The 24,012-nt window shown below is 54.0% G+C and overlaps 1 protein-coding gene across 7 annotated transcripts in view; it reads left to right on the forward strand.

Annotated features, from left to right (window-relative positions):
* PASK (PAS domain containing serine/threonine kinase) overlaps window positions 1-24,012 on the forward strand; it is a 37,294-nt gene that overhangs the window by 4,945 nt on the left and 8,337 nt on the right. For 6 of the 7 annotated variants that reach the window (XM_013051881.2, XM_004743778.3, XM_004743776.3 and 3 more), the window contains exons 2-12: window positions 3,699-3,870; window positions 5,551-5,783; window positions 6,400-6,570; window positions 7,206-7,346; window positions 7,824-7,958; window positions 9,891-10,151; window positions 12,002-12,152; window positions 13,969-14,137; window positions 17,745-19,198; window positions 20,078-20,259; window positions 20,645-20,812. In XM_013051881.2, the coding sequence (XP_012907335.1) occupies window positions 3,699-3,870; window positions 5,551-5,783; window positions 6,400-6,570; window positions 7,206-7,346; window positions 7,824-7,958; window positions 9,891-10,151; window positions 12,002-12,152; window positions 13,969-14,137; window positions 17,745-19,198; window positions 20,078-20,259; window positions 20,645-20,812 (3,237 nt within the window). Of the gene's footprint in view, window positions 1-3,698; window positions 3,871-5,550; window positions 5,784-6,399; window positions 6,571-7,205; window positions 7,347-7,823; window positions 7,959-9,890; window positions 10,152-12,001; window positions 12,153-13,968; window positions 14,138-17,744; window positions 19,199-20,077; window positions 20,260-20,644; window positions 20,813-24,012 lie in introns of those variants that run through there. The other variant, XM_013051884.2, reaches the window with a different exon arrangement.

The raw sequence follows: 24,012 nt of genomic DNA on the forward strand, positions 1-24,012 counted from the left end.
CTGCAGGATCATGAGGAGAGCTTTCCCATTGCCCTCCAAAGCCCCTCTGCTCCCCAGCGCAGGCCCCCCCGCCCCGCCGCCCCTGCTGCCCCTGCCCCAGTCTGGCTGTGCTCTGCTTTTTGCCTGGCTAGGTCAGGCCTATCTCCCTGCTGAGCTTCAGGCCAGGGGGTGTTCTTCTGCACAGCTCCAGGGCTCTAAGGGTCATCCAAGCCATTGCTGTCTCCCTGTGTCTTCTTTCCTATTGCTGAGTATAGGGGTCTTTTGTGTGGCTACGCTTTGATTTGCTTATCTGTTCTTCCCGCGAGGGACATTTGGATTGTTTCCAGTTTGGGGCTGTTCTGAATCTCTCTTCTGGGCAGATACTTCATGCAAGCCCTGTATCCTGGGCTGACTGGCATCCTGCTTTCTGGGGCCCGTGTGTGCACATCGTGTCTTCCTGCCGATACTCTGCGAGTGTTCTAGCTGCTCCCACCCTGACCAACGCTCTGTGTTTCCACTCTTAGGCATTTTAGTTGCCCTAGTGCTGGCATATGACGGCTCGTGACAGTTGAACTTGGCATTTCCCACATTACTAATAATAGTGAACGTTTTTCTCATGTGCTTCTTTGTAATTTGTGTGCCTTCTTTGGTGAAGTGTCTATTTAAACCCTTTATCCTCCACCCCCTTTAAAAAAAAAAAATCTCTGGTTGTTAGTCTTTTTTTTTAAAGAATTTATTTATTTATTTGACAGACAGAGATCCTAAGTAGGCAGAGAGGCAGGCAGAGAGAGAGAGAGGAGGAAGCAGGCTCCCTGTCCAGCAGATAGCCCGATGTGGGACTCAATCCCAGGACCCTGAGATCATGACCTGAGAGGCCCAACCCACTGAGCCACCCAGGCGCCCTTTGGTTGTTAGTCTTATGACTGCTTAGGATTTTTCTATGTATGTGATCCTGTCGTGTATGAATTGGACAGCTTTATGCCGTTCTTTCCGGTATATGTGCCTTTTATTTCTTTCTCTTGCCTCTGTTTACTGGCTGTTCCCCCTAAGACAGTGCTGAAGAGAAGAGGCTAGTCGGGCTTCCTCACCCTGCTCCGGACCTTGGAAGGCCAGTATCACGGGCTGTGGGTTTTTCGTGTGTGCCCCTGGGCAGGTGGAAGATGTTTCTTCCTCCTTACTTGTGAGTGTTTGTTCCTGTGACGGGGTGTTGGATTTTGTCCAGTGGTTTTTTGATATCAGTTGATATGATTGTGTGATTTTTTTCCTCTTTTTTTTCTTTAGCCTTTTGATATGGTGAATTACATTAACTGATTTCCAAATGTTAAGCAATTTTTTATTGCTGATAAAGCCCCTCTTGGTTGTAGTGAATTCATTCTCTTTTTTACATATTGCCTTAGTGGGTTTGCTAACATCTTGTTGAGGATTTTTGCATCTCTGTTCACAAGAGTTATTGGTCTGTGGTTTCCTTTCCTAGCAATGTTTTTGTCTGGTGTGGTATCAGTGTGATGCTAGCTTCAAACACTGGGTTGGATGTGCTCTGCCTGTTTTTAATTTCTGGAGGAGTTTGTGTAGTATTGAAGTTATTTCCTTCTTAAACATTTGATAGAATTTACCAGTGAAGCCATCTGGGCCTAGAGATCTTTGATGGAAAGTTTAAATAACAAATTCATTTTTTTAAAGACTGAAATGCAAAAATTTAATTTCTAAAAAGCTGGTTTGATTCTTTCAATATGTAGTTGTTTCTGAGAAAGTCTTGTTCTGCTCCCTTCCGTGACTCCCGTCTCGTATTTTAAACATAGACGCAGGCATTTGTAGTAAATGGATGTTCTCACGTGTCTGAGTCCATTCGAGTTTTCTGTAGACCCTCACCAAAGGGGGCTTGTTTCCTTGTCTGTGTCACTGGAAGGGAGCTTATTTGTTGGTTTTGCTTTTGGAAACCCATATTTAGGATGCTTTGCTTCTGGGAAGATTGCTTTTGCCAGGGCCTGGGCTGCTGAGCTGGGACCACAATTCCCCTGCTCAGGGCGCGTGGCTTTTCTGAGGGGGGCTCCCTCCTCGTGAGGGGGACTGCAGCTCTTTATGATCTCACGGGTGAGTCTCACACTCAGGTAGCTCAGAGATGCCACAGACTGATACCCTGATGAGCTCTAGCTGCTCTCAAGTAGTTATACAGACCATTGTATTCTCTTATTTTTTTTCCCAGGACTTTTGTCTTTCGTTTTTTAAATTCATCTGGAACTAATGTTTGTATGTGGCAAGTCACAGGGATGCATCATCATCCCGGGCTGATTATCTAATTCTTTTGAAAATTGGCAGCTCCTGGGCGACTCAGCGACTCAGTGTTAGTGGTTTGTTTTCCCAGCTTAGGTCCTGGGGTCCTCATGAGAGTGCTAGGCGGTGTGCGTTACCGTTATTTACATTTTGCTTAGAAGGGGGCCGAGGCAGGAAGGCCAGGGGGCTGTCCAGGGCCTCGCTGTTCTGGGGCATGCTGTTAATTCCCCATGGAGCTTCACTGAGTGCCAAGCTCCTTAACAGAGGTTGGTCTGTTTCTGAAGCTGATTGGGTTTGTTCTCCTGTTTGTTCCTCTGCTGTGCCGATCTCCATTTGGATAGCTCTTTGGCATGTTTTGATATTAACATCCTTCCACACTAGTGATAGTGGGGCCTTCAGTTTTCTGTCCTGGGGACTCCTGCTCCACCACGTTCAGGAGCTTGGCGCTGAGGCGAGTGTTGGCCAGGCCCTGACAGCTGAGGGGCTTGGGGTGTGAGCATACCAGAGACCCCATACAGAGACCCCAATTACAAACGGGGCTCACACACTGTTAACTGTGGGAGTCATTGCCCTCCTGTGCTGCTGGCAAGTCTTCATGATGACCTGAGGCCAGGGCAGAACTGGTGGGCTGGGCCTCCTTGGAGTTCCATGCTACAATGGGGTGTGGGAAGGGCCAGCCCCCCTTTCCTTTAGACAGCAGGTCCGTCCTGTGCAGGTGCCCCTGCCTGCTTATTGAAACTTGCTCTTCTTACAAAGGTAGCTCCTCGGCCAGTCTTTGGGCCTGTGTATACCTATGAGGGAACCCTGATGGGAGAAGAGGCCAGTGTAGGTCTCAGAAGTGGCTTCCACATGCTCAGAAGGTGACCATGGAGAGGGCACCTGGGCTCAGGATGGGCACGTTGCCCTGGCTCCTCACTTCATCCAGGCCCCTGGCCCAGGCCTCCAGCACTGTCTGGAGGAAACTGTGATGCAGACATGAGATTTTTCTGTATTTTTTTCCTTACAACTGTTGGCAAATCTACAGGTACTTAGAAAATACAGTTAAACACACAAATCCCTGGTACCAGGCCTGTCTCCGGGTTCTCTGCCGTGGCTTTGTGTCGCTCATTTGTCAGCAGTCCCGTGGATGGTTCTCAGGGCCACTGGTCGGAACCCCTGGATTCGGGGAAACCTGGGGCTATGCAGAGCCACACGGGCCCCTTCCCATTGTGCTCTGTTCTTTCCCTCTGTTTCCTTCTCTCTCCCATCGCTTCCTCTGCATTGCTCCAAAATGGCTCCAGAATGACTTTGGTCACTGGCCTTGCACTGGAGGTCCTGGCCTACATGGCACGGGGGGCGTGGGAGCCTTTTGGGACTGAGCTGCATTCAGCCTGCCGAAGGATTAGTTGCTTAAACTGCTTTCCTGTTGTTGTGTTGCTGATGCCAATCGGGTTCACTTTGTTTTCTAGCTGACAGTTGCTCCCCTGGCCAGCGGGCTCCCGATGGAGGACAGAGGCTCCCCTGAAAGCCCGGCTGCGCAGACTGCCACTGAGCCCAGCGAGTCCCTGTCCTCGGCCCACAGACACCTGAGCAGGAGGAATGGGCTTTCGAAACTCTGCCAGAGCAGGATGGGCCTCTCCGGTAACCCCCTCCTGGGTGTCTTGGGTGTCAGTGTTGAAGATGAAAGTGACAAGTCCTTCTAGGCTCTGGGTGTGCAGTTCTCACTGTGTGTGGGGTGATGCCCGCAGGCCTCTCCTGGGCTGTGTGGGTGCTGCTGGGGTTCTTATGCCAAGACCTTGCTTCAGAGTGTGTGCGGGCACTATTGTGGACAGGGCTGCAATGCAAGTGAAATACAGTTTTGCTGATTTAGTCAGTAACTATTTGAGGACTGTGTTGCAGCCTTATGCTTTCCTCCCGGATGCAGATGACTTGCTCGAGGGCAGCCAGCTACCTGGTGCAGGAGGCTGTGCCCGGGCTGGGCTGAGATGTCGAGGCTCCTGCTGCCCACTCACTCACTTGTTTCTCCCAAGTCAACCTCTGCCTCCAGAGCTTAGCGGACTCGTTGTCCGAGGGGGTGCCTAAGGAGACAGCAGGTGCAGGCCTGCAGCTGGGTGGACCTAGAGCGCAGGGAAGTCAGAACAGTGAGAAGGTCTGGACCCAGAGGAAAGGGGCTGCTGGGGAAGGGAGGAGGAGGGATGGAGCCTAGCTCACACACTCTAGGAGCCCAGGGTGGGAGTGTTTTGAGGGAAACTTGCTGGGTTGTCCTGGAGCTAGAGATTCTGCTGGGAGGGCTGGGCAGGTCTGGGAGGTAGGCAGCTGCCCCAGGAGCATGGGCTTCCTGGTCTCTGCATGGGGAGCAGGGACAGAACCAAGGTCACAATGCCTGTCCCATGGTGTGAGGAGGGTCAAGCTGAGCTTGGGGCAGCTGGGAAAGAGAAGGGCTAAGCAGCTGGCCAGGTGTTTCCAGGCCCAGACAATGGTCCGGGTGAGCCTGTGAAAAGAAAAGGGGAAAGAAGAGAAGAGTTGTTATTGTCTGGATTTTGAGCTGCTAGAAGGATGGAGTTGCCGTTTACTGAGATGGGAAAGGAGAGAGGCAGGGCAGGGGTGCCACGTGTGGGGTGGACAGCACCTTTCCACATGGAGTGTGTTAGAAGCCAGCGAGGAGTAGGTGGGACGGAGTGGAAGGGGTGAGACTGCAAACGGGCTTCTGCGGTGGTGAGAAGTCAGAAAGGTGGTGGGGAGAGGGAACCCCACCCAGGGCAGGTGGTTTAGGAGGTGGGGACTGACCCCCTGGCCCACCGCTGCTGAGGGCTGGAGTAGGGTGAGTGCTGAGAATTGGCTGTGGGCTTGAGCATCTCAGGCCACTGGACGTATTGCTGAGAGGTTTTCTGGAGGGGTGGGGAGTGAACCTGACTTGTGAATAAGGGAATGGAGGGAGGGGCGGAGACAGCAGGCAGCTCTTGGATTTGGGAGGCTTTCCAGGAACAAGTGCAAGGGTGGGTGGCTGGAGGGGTGTTGGTCTGTAAGGACAGACACAGGACAGCACCTCTTGGCAGGGGGGTTGGTGGGAAGGGACCTCAGAGGGCGTTTACACAGAAACACTGAGCTTGGGCCATTGTGTTTCCTGTAGGATGTGACTCTGGCCGGACAGTACCCGGGGGTGTTTAGCTGGACTCGGGGCTGTTCCAACGGATGCTGGAGTGTGGAGCTTGAGCTCTGCACCCTCTGGAGGAGTTGAGAGCAGGAGCTGTGGGGTTCGGTGTGTTTGAGAGGCAGGCTCCAGGCAGCCTTGTGAGTTCTAAAGCTCCCTTTCCTTTCCAGAAGACAAATGGAACTCCTATTGTCTGTCATCTTTGGCTGCCCAGAGCATCTGCACCAGCAGACTACATTGCCTGGTGCCGCCGGAGCAGACCGACCTGGCCGGGTCCCTGGGCAGTGCATCCTGCTGCTCCCTGCTGCGGGGCTTGTCCTCAGGGTGGTCCACGCCCCTGTTTCCGACTCCCGTGTGCAACCCGAACAAGGCAGTGTTCACCGTGGATGCCAAGACCACAGAGGTACTGGCTGCGGTTTGTGAACCCTGCTATGTGAGTTTGGTCTGTGCCTTCAACCTGTAACCTCAGACAGGGAAACTGGAGTGTGTTAAGTACAGTTAGAGAAGCTGCATAAGAGACCTGAGTATGAATTAGTCAAAACAAATTGAATCCTCCTGTCAAGGTAGAGATTCAAGGAGGGGCTGAGCCGCATGACTGCCTTGTGCTCTGTAGAGTGTTGGCTCAGTGACGATGAGAATGGGTACTCACCATCTGAGGTGACCGTGTTTGCCTGATTGGCATTTACATACAAATAACTGAAATCATTAGGTGATTAGTATAATCTAATGTGATCTAATGATCTAAATCATTAGGTGATTAGATCATTAGTGTGGCTCGAGTCCCCGTGTCTTCCGCGTGGCACTGGTGGCATGGTGAGCCCGTCCTGGAGGGGGAGGGAAACGTGGTTTCAGTCCTGGCGCTGGCATTTCTTGTTTCCCTGTGGTGAAGACCCCGGGGAGTCCGGGGTGTTGCAGCCGCGAGCCTGACCACTGCAGGACGCTGGGGGCAGATGGGTCTCCAGGTTTGGGCTTGTGGCACTGCTGCTGATGCGCGTGTCTTCTCCTCTCTGTGATTCCAGATCCTGGTTGCCAACGACAAGGCTTGTCAGCTCCTGGGGCACAGCAGCCATGACCTGATCGGCCAGAAGCTCACGCAGTTCTTCCTGAGGCCGGATTCCGATGTGGTAAAGGCCCTCAGCGAAGAGCACATGGGGGCCGATGGCCGAGCCGCTGTTGTGTTCGGTACAGTGGTGAGTGGGTCTTCCCCAGGGGCGGTGCTGGGGTGAGGAGCAGCTGGGGTGGCGGGTGGAGCATCACAGGAGTGGAAGTGGGTAGCTGTGGGCCTTGTGAGGGGGCGGTCCCGCCTGACAAGGGAGGAGGCTCAGCGGTTTGCAAACCTGTGGGAGGCCGCAGGGTCGCGATGATCTTCCATCTGCACCCCTGACTCTCCGGTTTGGTTGGTTTGGTGTTTGTTGGCGGGGCTGGCATGGCTGGAAAGGTCTCCCTGGGACTTGGGTCCTCCTGGTGTGATGCATTCCGTGGGATGTTGACTGCATGTGAGGTGCTGAGTCCCCAGCCCAGGCCCCGGAGGACGTTAGATGTGGTCCGCTGCTCTGTCCTGGGGACTGGCCACAGGCTGACACTGCTGCCATGTGTTGGTGTCTGTTTCGTGAAGAAATGATGCAGACAGTTGTCCTACTTTGTTGCGAGGAGGCTGGTGAGGAAACCCTGTCTTCTGGGAGAGCATCCTCATGGAGATTAAGGGTCCATGTCAGAAGCCATGTGTGGCCTTGGGCTCAGGTGTCAGGCAGGGGCACAGAGGTCGCAGACACCTCCAGGCCTGGACTCTGGGGAAGGCCTGGGGCAAGGCTGTGTGCTCCCGCAGGTGGACGTCGTGAGCCGCAGTGGGGAGAGGATCCCGGTGTCCGTGTGGATGAAGAAGGTGAAGCAGGAACACAGCCTGTGCTGCGTGGTCGTACTAGAGCCTGTGGAGCGGGTGTCGGCCTGGGTTGCTTTCCAGAGCGATGTGAGTGTGCCTTCCACATCCCTGCCACATGGAGCTGACCAGGTGTTGCCTCTTGTGGCCTCAGCCCCCTCCGAGGCCTTCTGTGCGCCCCTGGGGCTTCTGGAAGGCGGGCCCCCATGGTAGCCCTCCCTCTCTGTGTGCCCTCGGGCATGGGTGCACTCTCCCTGGCCGTGGTCTCCTCATCTATAAAGTGAGATGGAACCGGAACCTAGGTGTGCCTTAGCAGGTCAGTGAGGTAGCAGGTGCGGGACCTTCAAAATGGTGACTTGCCTCCGGAGGCCGGTAATTTGGGTGCCTCCAGCGGTAGGAGAAGGAGGGCCTGAGGAAAGTTTGTGCCCGCCTCTGGCCCTTCTGCCGTCGGAGGGCCGCTAACGGTTTTGCTTTCAACCTGTTAAGGCATGGCATTCAGTGGTGTTTGAAGGTGAAATGCCAGGAGTTTTTACCATAATGCTTAACAATGCTGGTTTTTCCTCCAAGGGCACCATAACATCCTGCGACAGCCCGTTCGCTCTCCTGCATGGGTACGCATCTGGGGAGGATGTGCTTGGGCAGCCCATCACAGACCTGATCCCTTCTGTGCAGCTCCCTACCCCTGGCGAGCCTGTCCCCCAGGTAGGACCCTTGCGGACCCCTGACTGCCACACCTGGCAGCTGTACCTGGGGCCATGTGGTCCCTGGAGTCTGTTTATTCAGTGACCTGAGAGTTCTTAGGCCAGAATTTGTGGCCTGGGGACACAGGCTGGTAATTCTGACAGCAGGAGCATCCTGCGTATACACACAGTGGCATCAGGTCCGAGGGCTGCTCTCTGGGCTCTGGGGCCTTGACCGAGGGTCACAGCCTGTGCTGCTCTCCAACTGGGCACCCTGTCTCCTTGGTCCTCCTGCTGGAGCCTGGAGCTGGGTTCTCCTCCTGTGGTCTGTCTTTACTGGGAAGTCTGGGGTTCTTGAAAAGCAGGGAGAACTGGCTGAGGGCAGGGTGACAGGCAGATGGGGGGTGGCAGCTCTGGGGACAGTGGAGGTTTGGGGTCGTTGGGGATAAGTTCTGTTACTCACTGAATCTTCCCAGTTCCCAGGTGTCCCATTTCCTACTAGTGTTTGCCCTTCACACAAATGACCTTCACTGAGGTAAATTCCGCTGATGTCACACCCCAGTGATCTGCAGCGTCTAACTGGACGCTTGATTTTTGCCTAAAGTCACCTCTGTTGCTGCAAGGAATTGGAGGTGCTTTCAGGATGTCCATAGACACTCCCTTGTTCTCTGACCTTCCAGAGGCCGAGAGCTGAGCCCTGGGAGCTGGTTCTCTGGCCTTCCAGAGGCTGAGAGCTAAGCGCTGGGAGCCAGTTGTCTGCTTCCTGGTTCTTGGGCCAGCCACAGGCTGAGATCTTGAACCCCGGGAGCCAGTTCTCTGCTTTTTTTGAGCTTCCAGCCCAGTGGGAACCCTCACCCCATCCTCAGTCCTTATTGTCTGTGCCCTTCTTCTGTCCCCAAGCTGGTGGGGGTGTCCATTGGCACAGCCATCTTGGGAGCCTGTATGGCATTGTCTGCCCCGTGCAAACTGGGCGAAACTCAGAGTGCCCTCTGCACGCATCGGAGAGAAGTGTGTGCCAGAAGGCACATGTGAGCTTGTTCTCAGCAGCACATTTATGATAACCTCAAATGGGAGCTCTCAACACCCCAGCAGCAAGTGGAGACTGGCACTGCAACCCTCATCCCTTGTAGGGCTCTCTGGGGCCTGCCTGCAGCTGTGGCTTGGGGAGCCTGATGTCTCCGTGTCCTGACCCTCTTCTGGGCACAGCACAAGGGGAGCAGAAGCTCCCAGAACATGGGCCCCATCAGATCTCCTGTCCTCCAGGGTGGCTCCTAAAAGGGGCAGGTGGGATTGGGTGAGGGGTAGACACATAGCCCTGGGCTGGTATGCCTCGGGAAACCCAAATGGGAGTACACTCTCAAAGCTTTTGGTTAGGATGAGGCTGTGGTCAGGATTTACTTGAAACTGGGTCCATTCCAAGTATTTAAGGCAGGGAAACAGGGCAAGGATGTGGTTTTGTGGGGATAGAGGTGCTGAGGAGGCACAGACAGGGGACGGTCGGTGACTGCAGGAAGCAGTCGGCCCTCAGACTGGAGGATAGTGAGCGGTGGGGGCCATCTGTGGAGGTGGGACTCTGGCGCTGCTGGGGGTCCAAGGCAGAGGATGGGAGACACCTGCCAGCCCTCCTTCCCTGCAGGGTTGGCACAGACAGGAGTCCAGTCCGTGTGCATTTCTTGGTTGTTCTGTCATGTGCTGCCCTCAGGCCTTTTTGGAATGAGGAACAGCTGCTAGACTGCGTTGCTCTTGCTGCAGACACAGCTCCTGGTCAGGGCTCTGCTTTCCCTGGGGCAGAGGTGGGATGCAGGGAGACTGTGGAAGGAGGAGCAGTGTGGGGAATAAGCTTTTCTGGGCTTGCTTCCCGTGACCTGTGGATGGGTTCACGTCTAAAGCTGCAGACTCAAAGCCTGGGCCATGAGAGATGCTGCCATCAGCTCAGGGGTGTTGTTTCTTCTAGAATCTCAAGATTCAGAGGTCTGTCGGGAGAGCCAAGGATGGCACCACCTTCCCTCTGAGCTTAAAACTGAAATCTCAGTCCAGCAGTGAGACGGCGGAAGATGGTCGCATGGTCCCCGAGTGGAGTTACTCCGCGTCCATCTGGGTCTTCTCCACCATCAGCGGCCTCATCACCCTCCTGCCTGACGGGACCATCTATGGCATCAACCACAGCTTTGCTCTGATGCTATTTGGTTATGGGAAGACTGAGCTCCTGGGCAAGGTGGGCCCTCCCTGGATGGCCTGTGCTCCCCTGCGGGGGGATGGCCTGTTTTCACAGTGAGGACATGTGCTTGTCACAGACCATGTACCACCGTGCCTACTGGTCTGGCCCACTGGCTTTCCCTGGGCCATGCTGGGTGCCATTCTCCCTAAAGGCTCTCATTTCCCTGGATGCCACAGTGAGCATGCAGTGACCCTTGGGACTGTGTGCAGAGCCTTGTCTCCCTGTGCTGTCCCTGAAGGGGGAGGGGCTGTGGCCTGGAAACCTGCCCTGAACGAGGTCCAGTAACTAAGTTACTGGATGAGGGTGTTTGTCACAACCGTGCACCTGGAGGTTGGGGCTTGTCTATACCTCCTCTGTCCCCAGAGCCATCCTGGAGTGCCTGTCATGTGGTCAGGGTCAGAGGAAGCTGTGTCTACAAACTTCTTCCTTGGCTCGAGCTTTCTCTGAATTTCTTGTATGTGGGGCAGAAGTCTCTGCACAGTGAGAGCCAGGCCTGTTTCTCTAGGAGACTGGGCCGAGCAGACTGACTCCGTTGCTGCAAACAACTGTAAGCTTGGAGCCTTGGCCATGACAATCTGGTATTTAGGTCACGAACTGACCTTCTGGGCTGAGCTGAGCAGGATAGCTCATCCAGCTCCATGTAGAGTCAGCTGGGGCTGGCGTCCTCCCGAGGCGTGTCTGCTCTTAGGCTGGGAGCCTGGGGCTGTTGCTGGGGCTGGTGTCACTTGATGGTCGAGCTCCAAGGCCTGGTGAGCATCTCCGGCAGCCATGGCCTGCCCCTCCGCACATGTTCCCTGGGTCCTCCTGGCTCCTGGGAAGGGGACGCGCACCCCCTACTCAATCGCAGGCGGGTCCTGGGGGGTAGGAGAGGTTGCTGAGTGGTGCATCCATTTTGACGTTCTGCGGTCCCCGTGTCCACACCCCTGGCTGGCCTGCCTCTTGGATGCCTGTAGCCTTTCCCTGAATACCTTGTTCTCCAAGTGTTCTGCAAATGAAGGGAGGGAATCCCTTCTTGTTTTCCTCAGTGGGGCTGACCTCAGGCCTCGTGACAGTCAGCCAAAGATTTAAACTCTTTTGCAGCTCCAGAAACGGGTTCTTATCTGTTTTCTAATAAAAATATTAAGGAGCAAGTAGGCTAAGATTTAGTTAACTGAAGACAAACTCAGTTTGATTGAAGTTAATGAAAACGCATTTAGTGTGATTTTTTGACAGGTAATTGCTGCAGGAATGTTGGGGGTGCTGGGTCCTTCCAGGGAGTGTGCTTGTGGGGAAGGCACCCTGCCTCGGAGGTTAGACTGTTCCACGTTCACACGGCTATAGGCGCCTGTCCAAGAGTAGGGGTCACACGTGGATTCAGAGAAGGCATGTGTCCTTGCAGTTTTGGACTTGGGACTCTCGTGCTGAGGCCATGACCAGCATAGCAAAGGTGCCTGCTGGACTTCAGGGGCCAATTTCATGTGCCCAAGGTCCTTTTGTCCTTATGCTGGGCCCTTGTTTCTCCCTGCGAGCCACATAAGGTGGAGTTTGCAAACGTGGCTCTCAGGGGTCAGGGCAACGTGGGGCAAAAATCAGACATCTGCTTGGAAGACATGGTGGTGTGGGTATAACTAGCTTCCAAGTTGTTGGATTTTGTCTTTTTCATAAGAAAAAGGAGGGAAAAGGTGGGGGGGAAGTCCTGAATTCCATATTGGGTGTCTGAGGGGCTTTGCGGGTCTGGGAAAAGGAACACAACCTGGAGTCTTTCCTAACCTTGTCCAGAGACTTGCTCAAGTTGTTTGTATTCTCTCCCCAGATTAGATGGGGGACAGTCCTATGGTCTGGGTTCTGCAATATCCTTTGTTTTCTAGAATATCACTTTCCTGATTCCCGGCTTCTACCATGGCATGGGCCTCGCATGTGACACTTCCTTCCCATTGCCAGACCTGGCCGACCAGAGTGGGCCTGGGGAGACAAGCGTGGGCCCCCGGCAGAGCCGGAACTGGGCTGGCACAGGCGTGGGTAAGGCCAGCCTCCCTCACGCAGGTGCACACAGCTCCATGCTTCCGAGGGATTGGGAGCGGTGGGCTCGGGGCAGGGGCATGCTGGGCGGGTGGAGAGTGGAAGTGAGTGGCTGCCAGGCTGTCATGGTTTGAAAGTCCTCTGTCACTCGTGGGCTTTCCGTGTTCCCAGGGGATGGGACCAGTATGCGAGCACAGAGAGGGTCCCGGGGGATTTCCTGTCACCAAGTGCCTGGCTCTAGGACAGAGGAAGCTTGTGGAGAGTATTTGATGAGTAGATCTGTGTAGCCTTACATAGCCTATCAAAGCAACCCTTAAGTAGTCCTAGCCAGATATGCTCCTTATGATTAGCCCTGTGTACTTTTAATTTAGCATTTTATGGTGCTTCAAGTCTCCATGACATGAACATTGTAGGGGACAGGGTGGGCACATGGCTCCCGCCCTGAAGGTTCCTTCTGACTTTGAGGCACCTGGGAGGATGGACCACTCCAGGCATGCATGGAGCCCGTGCCTGTGCTCCTGGGAAGGCACTGGGACCTCCTGCAACCCTGTTGGTGCTCACCTTTCTGTGAACAAGGAGCCAAGAGGAGCTGCTCCCCAGTTCTGCTTCAGGAGTGCTCCTAGCTGGCAGGGTCCCCCTCTGCCAGTGCCCTCTCCCTGGGCCCTGCCCTTGCAGCAGGCCTAGCCAGGCTGGGGGGGGGGGCGGTGGTGTGGGGTGTGTGTGTGGTCTCAGTGGGAGGGAGGGGAAGCAGGAAATGAAACAGCTCCTGGAGAGCATCAGGCAATCCGGAGTCCCCAGGGCGCTCTCCCGTGGCCCTGTCAGAGGGTGGCGATATTGGGATGCCACTGAATGGGGCAGGCTCAGAGCACCCTTGGAACACATTGCTTACCTGCCGTCACCACAGGATGGACTTGCTGTTTGAATGAACACACATGGGCGTGATATAGTCCCTGAGGGGAAAGAGGGGCCACACGAAGTCTTATCTGTCTCTGGACTGTGCTCAGTCAGGTTTCAGTCAGGTCCCCACACCCCAGGCTGGGAGGGGTGTTGTCCATGCTCCACGGGTTGCTTTTGAGGCTTTAGAGGTTAGATAGCAATGTTCTGTTTTATTAAATTGAGTTAAATTAATTTTTTCCAAAGATTTTATTTGAGAGAAAGAGAGCACGAGCAGGGGGAGCAGCAGAGAGACAAGCAGACTCCCCACTGAGCAGGGAGCCCGCTGTGGGGCTCAATCCCAGGACCCTGGGACACACAGGGATAGCCTGGAAGTAGAGGTGACCAGTGTTCAGGAGGAAGAGTACAGTGGGAGGACGTGCCGTCTCAGGGCCCAGGGGACTGAAGGGGCCCCTTGGGAAGGTGGCTTTTAGAGAAAAACCAGAGGAGTCAGGAGAGGCATTCCGGGGATAGCGAGAACTTCCGGGTGTGGCAGGGAGACCAGAGGGCTAGGCCCCAGAGGCTCTGGGGAGAGTAGCAGCAGGTAGGCCAAGACTGTGGGATTCATGGTGGGGACATTGATGTTTACTTAGAGCTCGTGGCAGATGAAGGGACTGCTCAAGCTGAGGTGTTGGTGGGATTCTGCTCACTGAAGGTAGGGCCCAGGTGATGGCGGCAAGGGGAGCAGGGGCTGCTGGCCCCCATGGCATGCTGCAGGGTCATGGGAGGCAATTGGTCTGGGACACACTGTGGACATGGGCTTGCTGGAGTTTCTGAAATCAGGTCGGGGGCCCCCCATTGCTCATATGTCATGGGGAGGAGGGGAGATGTGTTCAGCAGATGTGTTATGGATGGCCACAGTCTCTTCTGCTGTTGCCACTAGAGCCACTAGATCCAAGAGCTCCCAGTGCATCTGTTGGAGGGCACGTTTTGCCAGGAGGGGAGACCCTAGAGCCAGTGGGAAGAAGCCAAGAAGACTTTACTGGGACCTGGACCCAAGCAGACCCTGGAGGCCACCTCCCTTCTTCCCTCCCATGTCTGCCCACTCCAGGGTAAGTTGTCTGTGGGAGGCACGGGGTGCTGAGGGTGAAGGCCGGGGGGGAGTAGTGACAGAGCCCCTAGCAGCCATGCTCACAGCCTTTGGACACCTGCTGGGTGCCACTTCTGTATTCCCTGGTGTGGTGTGCAATGGCCGCTGGGAGACTGTCCTAGTCTGTGCCCAAGGAGACGTGAAGGTAGGTTCCAGGGAACTGATAGAAGCCTAATGTTCTCGTGTTAATAATCATTTGTATCTGTTCTCTTTGTGTATTTTGAATCACAAAGTATTCCATGGAGAGTAGAAAGTGCAGAAACTGCAGCTGAGCAGAAATAGGGGCTTCTGCTCCTCCCTGGTGAGAGACCATAGCCTGTGGTAGACGGTGTTTTTTGTGGTTTTCAATTCGTTTTCTCTCTTAATCTCTGAGGCCCAGCATACACTAACCTGCCACCCATAGTCCTTTTCACATGCGCCCTCACTGCCCTGAGGCAGGATGGAGGTCACAGGTACCTGTCCTTGAACTTGACCTAGGCAGTCCCTTCTTTCTGGCTCCTTTGGCTCATAGTTTGGTTGGTGAGATTTATCCACATTATTGTTTTTCATTTTTCTTGAAATTATTTAAAAAATCTACAATGCCTGGATATGTGGGGTTTTTTTTAAGTATAGCAGTAATAGTGAGAAGTGCAATGTTTGGTGCCTGGCTCCCCACAGGGGCCTCTGTCAGCCGTAGTACCCTGCCTCACCGTGGCCCTGGCCCTGAATTGTCCATTTGCGCTCTTGCGTGGCTGCTTTTGCTCCTGCAGCACAGATGGGACTGCAGTGCACTCGTGTTGGGAATGTGTGCGCATCACCTCCTGTTGAGCACATGGCTCACAGGTTTGCATGGATATTTGCCTGCTGACACGTGTTATGGTGCTTCCCTGCTGTCTTTGGAGACCTCAGGCTTTCTGCCCCTTGCCCATGGGACAAGCTCTCTGTGCTGTGTGCCCATCTGCAGAGGATGGGGTCCCACTCCCCTGCCCAGAGGGTGCTCACTGCTTCAAGATGGGGCTCCTGTGTGCTCTGCCCTGACCGCCGCTCTGTACGCTGCTGTGTGCCTGCTGAGACAGCACCAGCGTGTCCCACCAGATGAGCCAAGTCCTCATTCCTCTTGGGTGGGGCATGGTGTGATTAAGTTCTGCACCAGCTCCGCGTCACTGTCAGAAGCCCTGGTGCTGGCTCCCTGGTCACTCATGTGGTCGCTGATTACCTCATTCACTCCCTCATTTGTCATTCATTCATTTCCTCCCTTATTCCCTCCCTCATTCATTTATTCACTCATTCATTTTCTCCCTTATTCCCTCCCGCCTTCCCTCCTTCCCTCACTCACGCACACACTCATTCACTCCCCCATTCTCTCAGTCAATCCCTAATTCACTCACTCTCTCATTCATTCACGTAAAGCTCATTCATTCATTCAGTCCCCATTTCACGCATTCACTTATGCACATGTTCATTCACTACCTCATTCATTTACTCCCTTATTCACTTGCTTATTCATTTATTCACTCCCACCTGTTCATTCACTCTATTCCTTCACCATCCACATGTACATGCTCATGCTCATTCACTTCCTCATTCAGTCATATTCACATGTTCACTCACATACTCATATACTCATTCACTTATTCCTTTACTCCCTCATTCATTCACTCACTGATGTGCTCACTCCCTCACTCACTCCCTCATTCACTCACTCACTGCTAGCTCATTTACCTACTAACTCATTCATTCTGTTATTCACTCACTTATTCCCTTGCGTACTCATTCATCACTCACGCAGCAAACATTGCAAAAGACTTGAAGGCTCATCCCTAAGACATAATTCTTTAGCAGAAAATGAGCTGGCACAGTAAACCAGTGAGACTGGCAGGTGGGAAGGCAGGTCAGAAGCATGATGTAAGTGGTGTCTTATGTCCAGGGGACTGGGGTAGTGCTAGCTCCTGATTCTTCCCCAGTTCTCCCAGGAGACCTGGGAGTTCAGCCTTACTGCTTGTAGCCAGTTGGTAATGAAGTCAAGATTGTTAGACTGTAGGTCAGGTGTTGTGACCTTGAGTGAATCGCCTCTCAGACAAGCTCAAGGGGGTCTCAGGTCCTCATGGCACCTCTGCTTAGGCAGTTGAGTAGAGTGGAAGAGGGAGGAGGAGAGGAGCCTCCCCTGTACTTAAAGTCTCTCCCAGAAACCTACTTATTGCTTCTAGTCTTTACCCTGGCCAGAATTTAGTGATGCTCCCGGCTCTGGGGAGGTGTAGGGATGGGATGTGGGGGCAGTGTCACCTATGGCCTGCCTGACCCCACACACCCATCTCAGAGGGTCAGCCTGCCCACCCTGGGTCCTGATGCCACATGCCCACCTCGGAGGGGCAGTCCGAACTGCTCTGGGGCCTGACCCCGCGTGCCCACCTTGGGGCTTTTCTGCACTGCCCAGGGTCTGACCCCACGTGCCCACCTCGGAGGGCTTCTCCACACTGCCCTGGGGCCTAACCCCCATGTGCCCACATCAGGGGGCTTCTCTGTACTCCCTGGGCCCGACTCTGTGTGCCCACTGCAGAGGGATGGGCTGCATTGCTTAGAGAGGGGAGTGAAACCTTTCTGCCTCATCTTCTGACCTTACAAAAGATGTGCTGTTCCCTGGGGACTGGCATATGGCTGGTCATTTCCTGGGGTGGCGTGGGACGAATGGATAGAGATACAGAGATATAGCAAGAGACATAGATGATTTTTGCCTGACCTCTGCATGCCCTTGTCCCACCTCTCAGTTTTCCCAGAAAACTGCTGTTGCCCCTCAGTGCCTGGCTCATAGCTCCCTCCTCTGTGGAACTTGACTGTGTGTTGGGTCCTTCTCCCCTGTGCCTCTTTACAAACCTCTGGTCACCAGCACTTCTGCCTCTGGTGAGGCTGGGCATGGCCATATTCTGTGGGTCTTGGTGCTGGCATTGGGCCTGGGGCTGACCCCAGGCAGGAGCTCAGTGGATCTGTCATGTGGGGCAACCATGGCCAGGCCTGCTGCAAGGGGGGGGGCCTCCACCTAGCACCCTGGGCTCTGTGATTGCCCTTTGGCTCTGAGGTGGCCTCTCCCTCAGTGGCCTCCCTGCTAAGCATGCTTGTGAGCTTGTGTCCCAGCTCTTAGGAACCAGTCAGCCCTTGCCCTGCATGAGGCCTTGCCCTTGCAGCCCCCTCCTTCTTGTGCCAGACTCTGTTTCCTGTCGGCTGTGACTCTGATGGCATTTGTAGCCAGTCACATGTCACCATTGCATGGTGCAAAGAATGCACAATCTCTTTCCTTTCTGCCCGCACCCCCAGACCCCCTGTGGGTGGGCCAAGGCCAGCTGCACAGCTGTCAGGAGCCCCATGCACCACGAAATGAGAATGCTGAGCAAAGCCCTGAGCACATGGTCCTGGGTGCTCAGTGCTCAGCATCTGGGCCAAATCATCACCAAATGGTGACTTATCTGTGAGTTGGTCTTAGTTTATGGTGTTAAATGCTTTGTGCTGGTCTCTAATACAGGGCAATCCATGTGATCTCTCCTCTTGATTCTTCCGTGGCCCCTAAGTAACTACGTCATCCATGTTATAATTCTCAGAGTGGAAAGCATCCTAGAAGGAGGCCCACCAGCCCAGGAATGGTCCTCACCTGAGGACCAGCGAGATATCCCAGAAGGAAGCCCACCAGCCCAGGAATGGTCTTCACCCAAGGACCAGCGAGATATCCCAGAAGGAAGCCTACCAGCCCAGGAAAGGTCCTCACCTGAGGACCAGCGAGACATCCCAGAAGGAATCCCACCAGGCCAGGAATGGTCCTCATCTGAGGACCAGCGAGCCATCCCAGAAGGAAGCCCATCGGCCCTTACTCAACAGTCATCACCCAAAGACCAGCCAAATCCTCTCTTGGAGAAAGAGGATTCTGCAGCCCCAGAGAGCCTGAGACAGGATCTTGTGGAAAGAAGTGGGTCTGACCCAGTTGACACATGGATGTCTGCTTCCCGTGAAGCATCTGAGGGCAGGAGCGGGCAAGCTAAAATGAGTAGGCCGTATCGGGAGGCACAGCCAGAGTGGACAAATTCGAGCAGTGCCCATCATTCAAACTGTTGGGTTGATTCCCTCATGTCCAAGCCCTATGCCGCAGGCAAGCTGGCAGGGGAGGGCCTCCTGCTGCCCTGCCCTGGATATGGGGGTGAGCAGAGCACGCAGTCAGGAAGCCCCCCTGGGACAGCGCAACTCCCGTTCTCCACACCTGCCCTAGATGAGCTGTGGGTGGCTGTGGAGAATGACCGAGAGGAGCTACAGACTTGCTTGATTAAGGAGCAGCTGTCCAAGTTGAGCCTTGTGGGACCACTGGGTGTCTCCTACACCGAGCTGGCCCCAGCAGATCACCCCCGATGCTCTGCTTCTGTGTCCTTGTGTGACCTGGGAAGCAGAGGCTTGTCTAGCCGAGGGGGCAGCTCTTCAGCCTGCTATGCTCTGGCCACGGACCTCCCTGGTGTCCTAGACACAGTACAGGCCCAGGAGGCTGATGGGAATTCTTTCTCCTGGAACCTCAAGGAGCTCTTTCTCGATGAATGGACAGATCGAACTTCCTCCAATTGTTCCTGCACCACGATGGAGATTGTGGGGACGCCGTCTCCTTTGCCGGTGGGCTCTGATGCAGACCTGAGTGGTCTGCACCGGCGGGGATCTGATGTTCTGGATGACCGAGAACTGTTGCTCCTGACCGGCACTTACTTCCATCTTGGGGAGGCTCGGCAGTTTCACGAGAGCCATCTGGTGCCGGATCCGGTAGAGCCCTCTGAGATGTGTCTGGTGTCCTCGGAACACTATGCAGTCAGCGGCAGAGAGAGCCATACCTGTATCCTTCCCACGCTGGGGGCTGGCCCCGTAGATGTGTGTCCAGCAGAGGAGCCCAGGCTGAGCTTCCAGGTCACCTCAACGCCTGTGAGAACGGACAGCCCAGCAACATCTGGGGCCACCTGCGTGCGCCAGGAGATCCAGGAGGGGACCTATGCCGGCAGCTGCCACCACCGGGACGGAGCTCAGCTGAGTATGTGCTGGGGGGCTTGCCCTGGAAACCCCAGGGGAAGCTGCCACGGAAGCATGGCATGGCCGGGGCGGGGCCTTCCTTGTCCTGTGCTCTGATGCCGCTACAACCCCCCCACCAATAGTTTCAGCTGTAGTGTGAGGGTTTTGTAGTGATAGGTCATCTCTTGAAAAATTAGGGATTAGAGTTATAAGTGCATGGGAAGGGCACAGCCTGCGGTCCCAGCTGCTTCTTTGTCCCTCCTTGCAAGCCACTGTGTGTACCATGGTCAACCAGGGTGGCCCCTCGTGTGCTACTGGGCTTCAAGCTGCTGCTGCCAGGTGCATTCTGCTCCAGGAGGGGCGTCAGGATCATGTCCCTTTACTTGCCTCTTGGAGCTGATTGATTATCTTTGCTGTATTTTTCTCCATATTTCCCTAACTTCTTAGCAGATCCGTGTCACGTTAGCCAAGTTGTGTCCTTACTGCTGACTTCAGGCTTTCCCCCTAAACTTTAAAAAGTTATGCAAATATTATATGTTATTTGTACAAAGACTAGAAAATGACACCAAAAAGAACATAAAATCCCCTGTAAATGCCCCCTAAAGATAACCCCATGTTTGTTCTGGTGTATATGTTGGAGGCTGTGAAAATACCCATGCATGTGCAGGAAATGGCCTCGTATGAATGTTCATGTGTGGCCATGGTCAAGGCCGTCCACAGACCTGGCAGCAGAAGGCAGACGTGGTGCAGGGTAGGGGGTGGTGTCCAATGCGGGTTTCCAGGCTTTTCCCTAGTCCAAGTGTGGGTGTCCCCGCCCCACCCTGTGTGGGTGCTGTGGGGGACTGTGCATCCTTGGCCGGGCCGGGCTGCCGCTGCTGTGCTGACCTCCCCTGCCCTCCAGGTGTGCAGTTTGAGGTGAAGCGGGTGGAGCTCCAGGGCTCCTCGACCCTGTTCTGCTGCTGGCTCGTGAAAGACCTGCTGCACAGCCACTGGGACTCAGCCACGCGCACGCGCCTGCTCCTGGCCAGCCTGCCCAGCTCCAGCCACTCCATGTGCGAGCTTTCTGGACCCAGCGTAGGGGAGGTAGGAGTCTGTGCTCAGCTCCTGCCTCGTACCTACTGCATGGTGTGGGAAGGGGTCCTGCCTGGCCTTTTTGTCTTTCTTTCCTCTGCTTCCTCTGGGATGGGAGGAGGATCCTTCTAGGGCTTTTTCCCTGTGCTTGCTGGTGTTCCGGGTGAGTCTGAAGCCATACGTGAGATTTGAAACCTCAGTTTGCCCTGTGTGCTGGGTGGGGTCTTGGTGTGTGCGCCAGTTTGGGTGGACTAGGAGAGCACTTCTCAGGCCAGCCCCCCTAGGACACAGGAGGAGCAGGGTGCGGGAATAGGGGACTGGTGACATGGCTCTGCTTGCTCTTCCCTGTTTTCCTCTGGTCACATGTGGCCCCTCAGGCATCCCATTTCATCTACAGATGCTCAGAAGCAAGCCCTGGTTTGAGGAGCCTCCGAAGGCTATGGAGCTGGAGGGACTGGCGGCCTGTGAGGGTGCATACTCCCACAAGTACAGCACGCTGAGCCCGCTGGGCAGTGGTGCCTTTGGCTTCGTCTGGACTGCAGTGGACAAGGAAGCCAACAAGGAGGTACTCGGGCTCTTGGGCCGCATTCAGTAGTGGGGACCCTGCTCAGATGCAGCCATGGCCTCAGTGCCTCTGTGTCCAAACTCTTGGATTGCTGTGACAGGAGTCCTCTGTGGAGCACCCAGCACACGGGCCAGCCCAGGTGGGGCTCTGGCCTTGGAGGGCCCTTCCGCCAGCGCACATAATCATGCCCAGCCGTCCTGCTCACCACTTCAGATGCATGCTGAAGTGTCCTTTCACTGTGTCCTTTCACACTGTGTCCTTTCACTCAGAGGCTGATGTTGGGGGTAGATTTTCAGGCGGAGACCTAGCTGCCCTCCTCTCAAGTCCTGTTGGGATTGCACTTGTAATTGAGCGTTTTGAGATTTGAGGGAGTTAATGTGGTGGCACTCTTGCTTGTCCCTGTAAATACTGTGACACTACCCAACTGTTCCTGTGCTGCCTGCTGAGTTCGGGGTGCCATGCGTGCGTGGGGTCCTTTGACCGCATGGGGTCTGATCACTTACCGCTGGCCTTTACCCGCTGAGTGTCCGTGTTAACGCTTTTCCTTCCTGCACCCGTCTGCCTGGTTCTGACATGTTTCCCGTGGGTCCTTCGATGTTCTAGGTGAGTGGCTAGTCTCCTGCAGGGGGGCCAGCTCTGTCTTTCCTTCTATGTAGTCTGTAGCCCCCCGGCCTCTGGGACCCACAGGGCCGTTTTCAGGAGCAGGTGAGCTGTCGGCTCTTCTGCCCGGTCATCGTCGCTGCCTGTGGCTCCTTTCTAAAGATTTTATTTATTTATTTGAGAGAGATGAGAGAGAGAGAACGCATGCAGAGGAACGATGCAGGGCTTGATCCTGGGACCCTGGGATCATGACCTGAGCTGAAGGCAGATTCTTAACTGACTGAGCCAACCAGGCACCCCTGTTCTGTTCTTGATGGAGATCTTCTGCTGGGGATATTTCATTTTATTTTCAGCTCACTGAAATTTTTCTTGAAGAATGAGTATTGAGTTCTATCAGATGTCTTTTCAGCCTCTGTTGAAATGATCATACTCTCATTTTCTTTATTAATATAATGAATAACACTAATCAACTTATACCCATAGAACCAATCCTTGGTTATAATATTCTTTTAATCCTTGGTTATAATAATTCTTTTGGTTTGCTAATATTTTTACTTGGGATTTTTTAAAATTTATATTTCGTGCATCAGTTTTCTTTCTTCTTCTTCTTTTTTTTTATATCAAAGTTGCAAGAGGCTGGTAGAGTTGGAAGCCTTTTTGCACATTAGCACGTACAATGATATATCTGCGGCTGCTTCTGTTCCCTTGGTTGGTCTGATTCTTTTTTTTTAAATTTTTTTATTTATTTGACAGATCACAAGTAGGCAGAGTGACAGGCAGAGAGAGATGGGGAAGCAGGCTCCCTGTTGAGCAGAGAGTCTGATGAGGGTCTCGATCCCAGGACCCTGAGATCATGACCCGAGCTGAAGGCAGAGACTTAAACCACTGAGCCACCTAGGTGCCCCTGGCTGGTCTGATTCTTGTGTCCATGCTCTCTCATCTTTGCTAGACTTGTTAAAGAATTGTCTGCTTTCTTCATCAAATATGTGTTTTGTTTTCTTATGCTTTCCTTGAGTTAATTTGGCTATATTTCCAGCGTATTGGGTTGAACATGGTTGTTGGACTGTTACTAAGTAACAGGGCGCTTCCAGGGTACGTCTTCTGAGCCCACATTGGTCGCCTTCCTGAGGCCGTGGTGTATGCTGCTCTTGCTGTCACGTGTTTATAGGGTGTTTAACTCTCAAGTTTTTGTTGCAGCTCCATTCTTGATTGAGTCAGGAACCTGAAAGGCTATAGGGTTTCTGTAGACCTCTAGACCTCAAGGAAGAAGAAAGAAACCTAGGAGCTCTTCTCTTGGTTTGAAAAGAAACACACGAGTCTTTTTGCATCTCAGAGCCCAGAGATGCCAGCTTCAGTGCTATGAGGCCCGCAGATGATTCTGGAAAGCCGTCCATCAGAACATGGCCCCGTAAGGGTGAGGCCCACCACTGGGGGACAGAGCACAGTTCTGGACCCTCAGTCCGTGGGGCAGTTGGTGGCACTGCTATCCTCACAAAGCAGTTGTGGTGACCCACGACCTGAGTGTCTCTCCCAAGTGTGTAGATCTTTATATTTCTCTCAGCGTGTTCTGTGGTTTTTGGTGAGTTTCTGAAACCTGCATTATTTCCGTATCTGATTTCTTGCCTTTCTTGTGTCTAGTTTTCTTTTTTTTTTTAAAGATTTTATTTATTTATTTGACAGACAGAGATTACAAGTAGGCAGAGAGGCAGGCAGAGAGAGAGAGGAGGAAGCAGGCTCTCTGGCTGAGCAGAGAGCCCGATGCGGGGCTTGATCCCAGGACCCTGGGATCACGACCTGAGCCGAAGGCAGAGGCTTTAACCCACTGAGCCACCCAGGTGCCCCTCTTGTGTCTAGTTTTCGTTTGCTGGAATATTGGTTACTAATAACATGTGGGTGTCACATGTCATGTCCTCACACGTATTCTGACTGGTTTGTTTCCCTCATGTGTTTGTGGCGATCCACACGGTTTCTCTCTGAGAACGTGACCTCTGCTCTGTGGCCTCTAGCATGCTTGTGAAGAGCAACCTGGTGTTTTTTCTTTCTGAGTTTTTTTCTTTTAATCTTTGGAGTTCAGAAATTTCCTTAGGATGTATTTCTATGTGTGTGTGTGTTCTTTATTCATGCTTGGCACTTGGTAATACTTTGATCTGAATGTTTAAAACTTTCTTTACCTCAAGAGGATTTATTCTTTTGTTCTGTTAATCCTTTTCCTTCTTTCTAGCTCTGTACTTTGTCCCCAAAGCCTCCTGTAGTTGTGTTCTGAGGCTCCCAGCAGCAGCCTTCCTTCGCCCCTCCTTGAACCCCGCAGTGGGGTGGGCAGCAGGCCTCTCTGCCTCCAGCCTTGGCCTCCGCACCCCCCACCTGTCCACGCTCCCGGGTGCCAGGACGTTGGCCTTGCTTCCCTCGTCCTCTTGCCTTCTCTCACGTGCCTCCTTGGCCTTTGGAATCAGGGAGCCCTCTCTTGGCACCATCTTCAGGATTTGACCGCTTGTCAGCACTGATGGCTGGCGCTGAGCCATCCCCTTTGTTGCGTGGTCACCGTGAGGCCTGACTGGGCGCTGCGGATGCCCATCTCTGCCTCTCCCGCCTCTGCGTGCCCC

This window comes from Mustela putorius, unplaced genomic scaffold (assembly GCF_011764305.1).
Source record: "Mustela putorius furo isolate JIRA1106 unplaced genomic scaffold, ASM1176430v1.1 tig00003869_pilon_pilon_pilon, whole genome shotgun sequence".
In the NCBI taxonomy this organism is placed as follows: domain Eukaryota; kingdom Metazoa; phylum Chordata; class Mammalia; order Carnivora; family Mustelidae; genus Mustela; species Mustela putorius.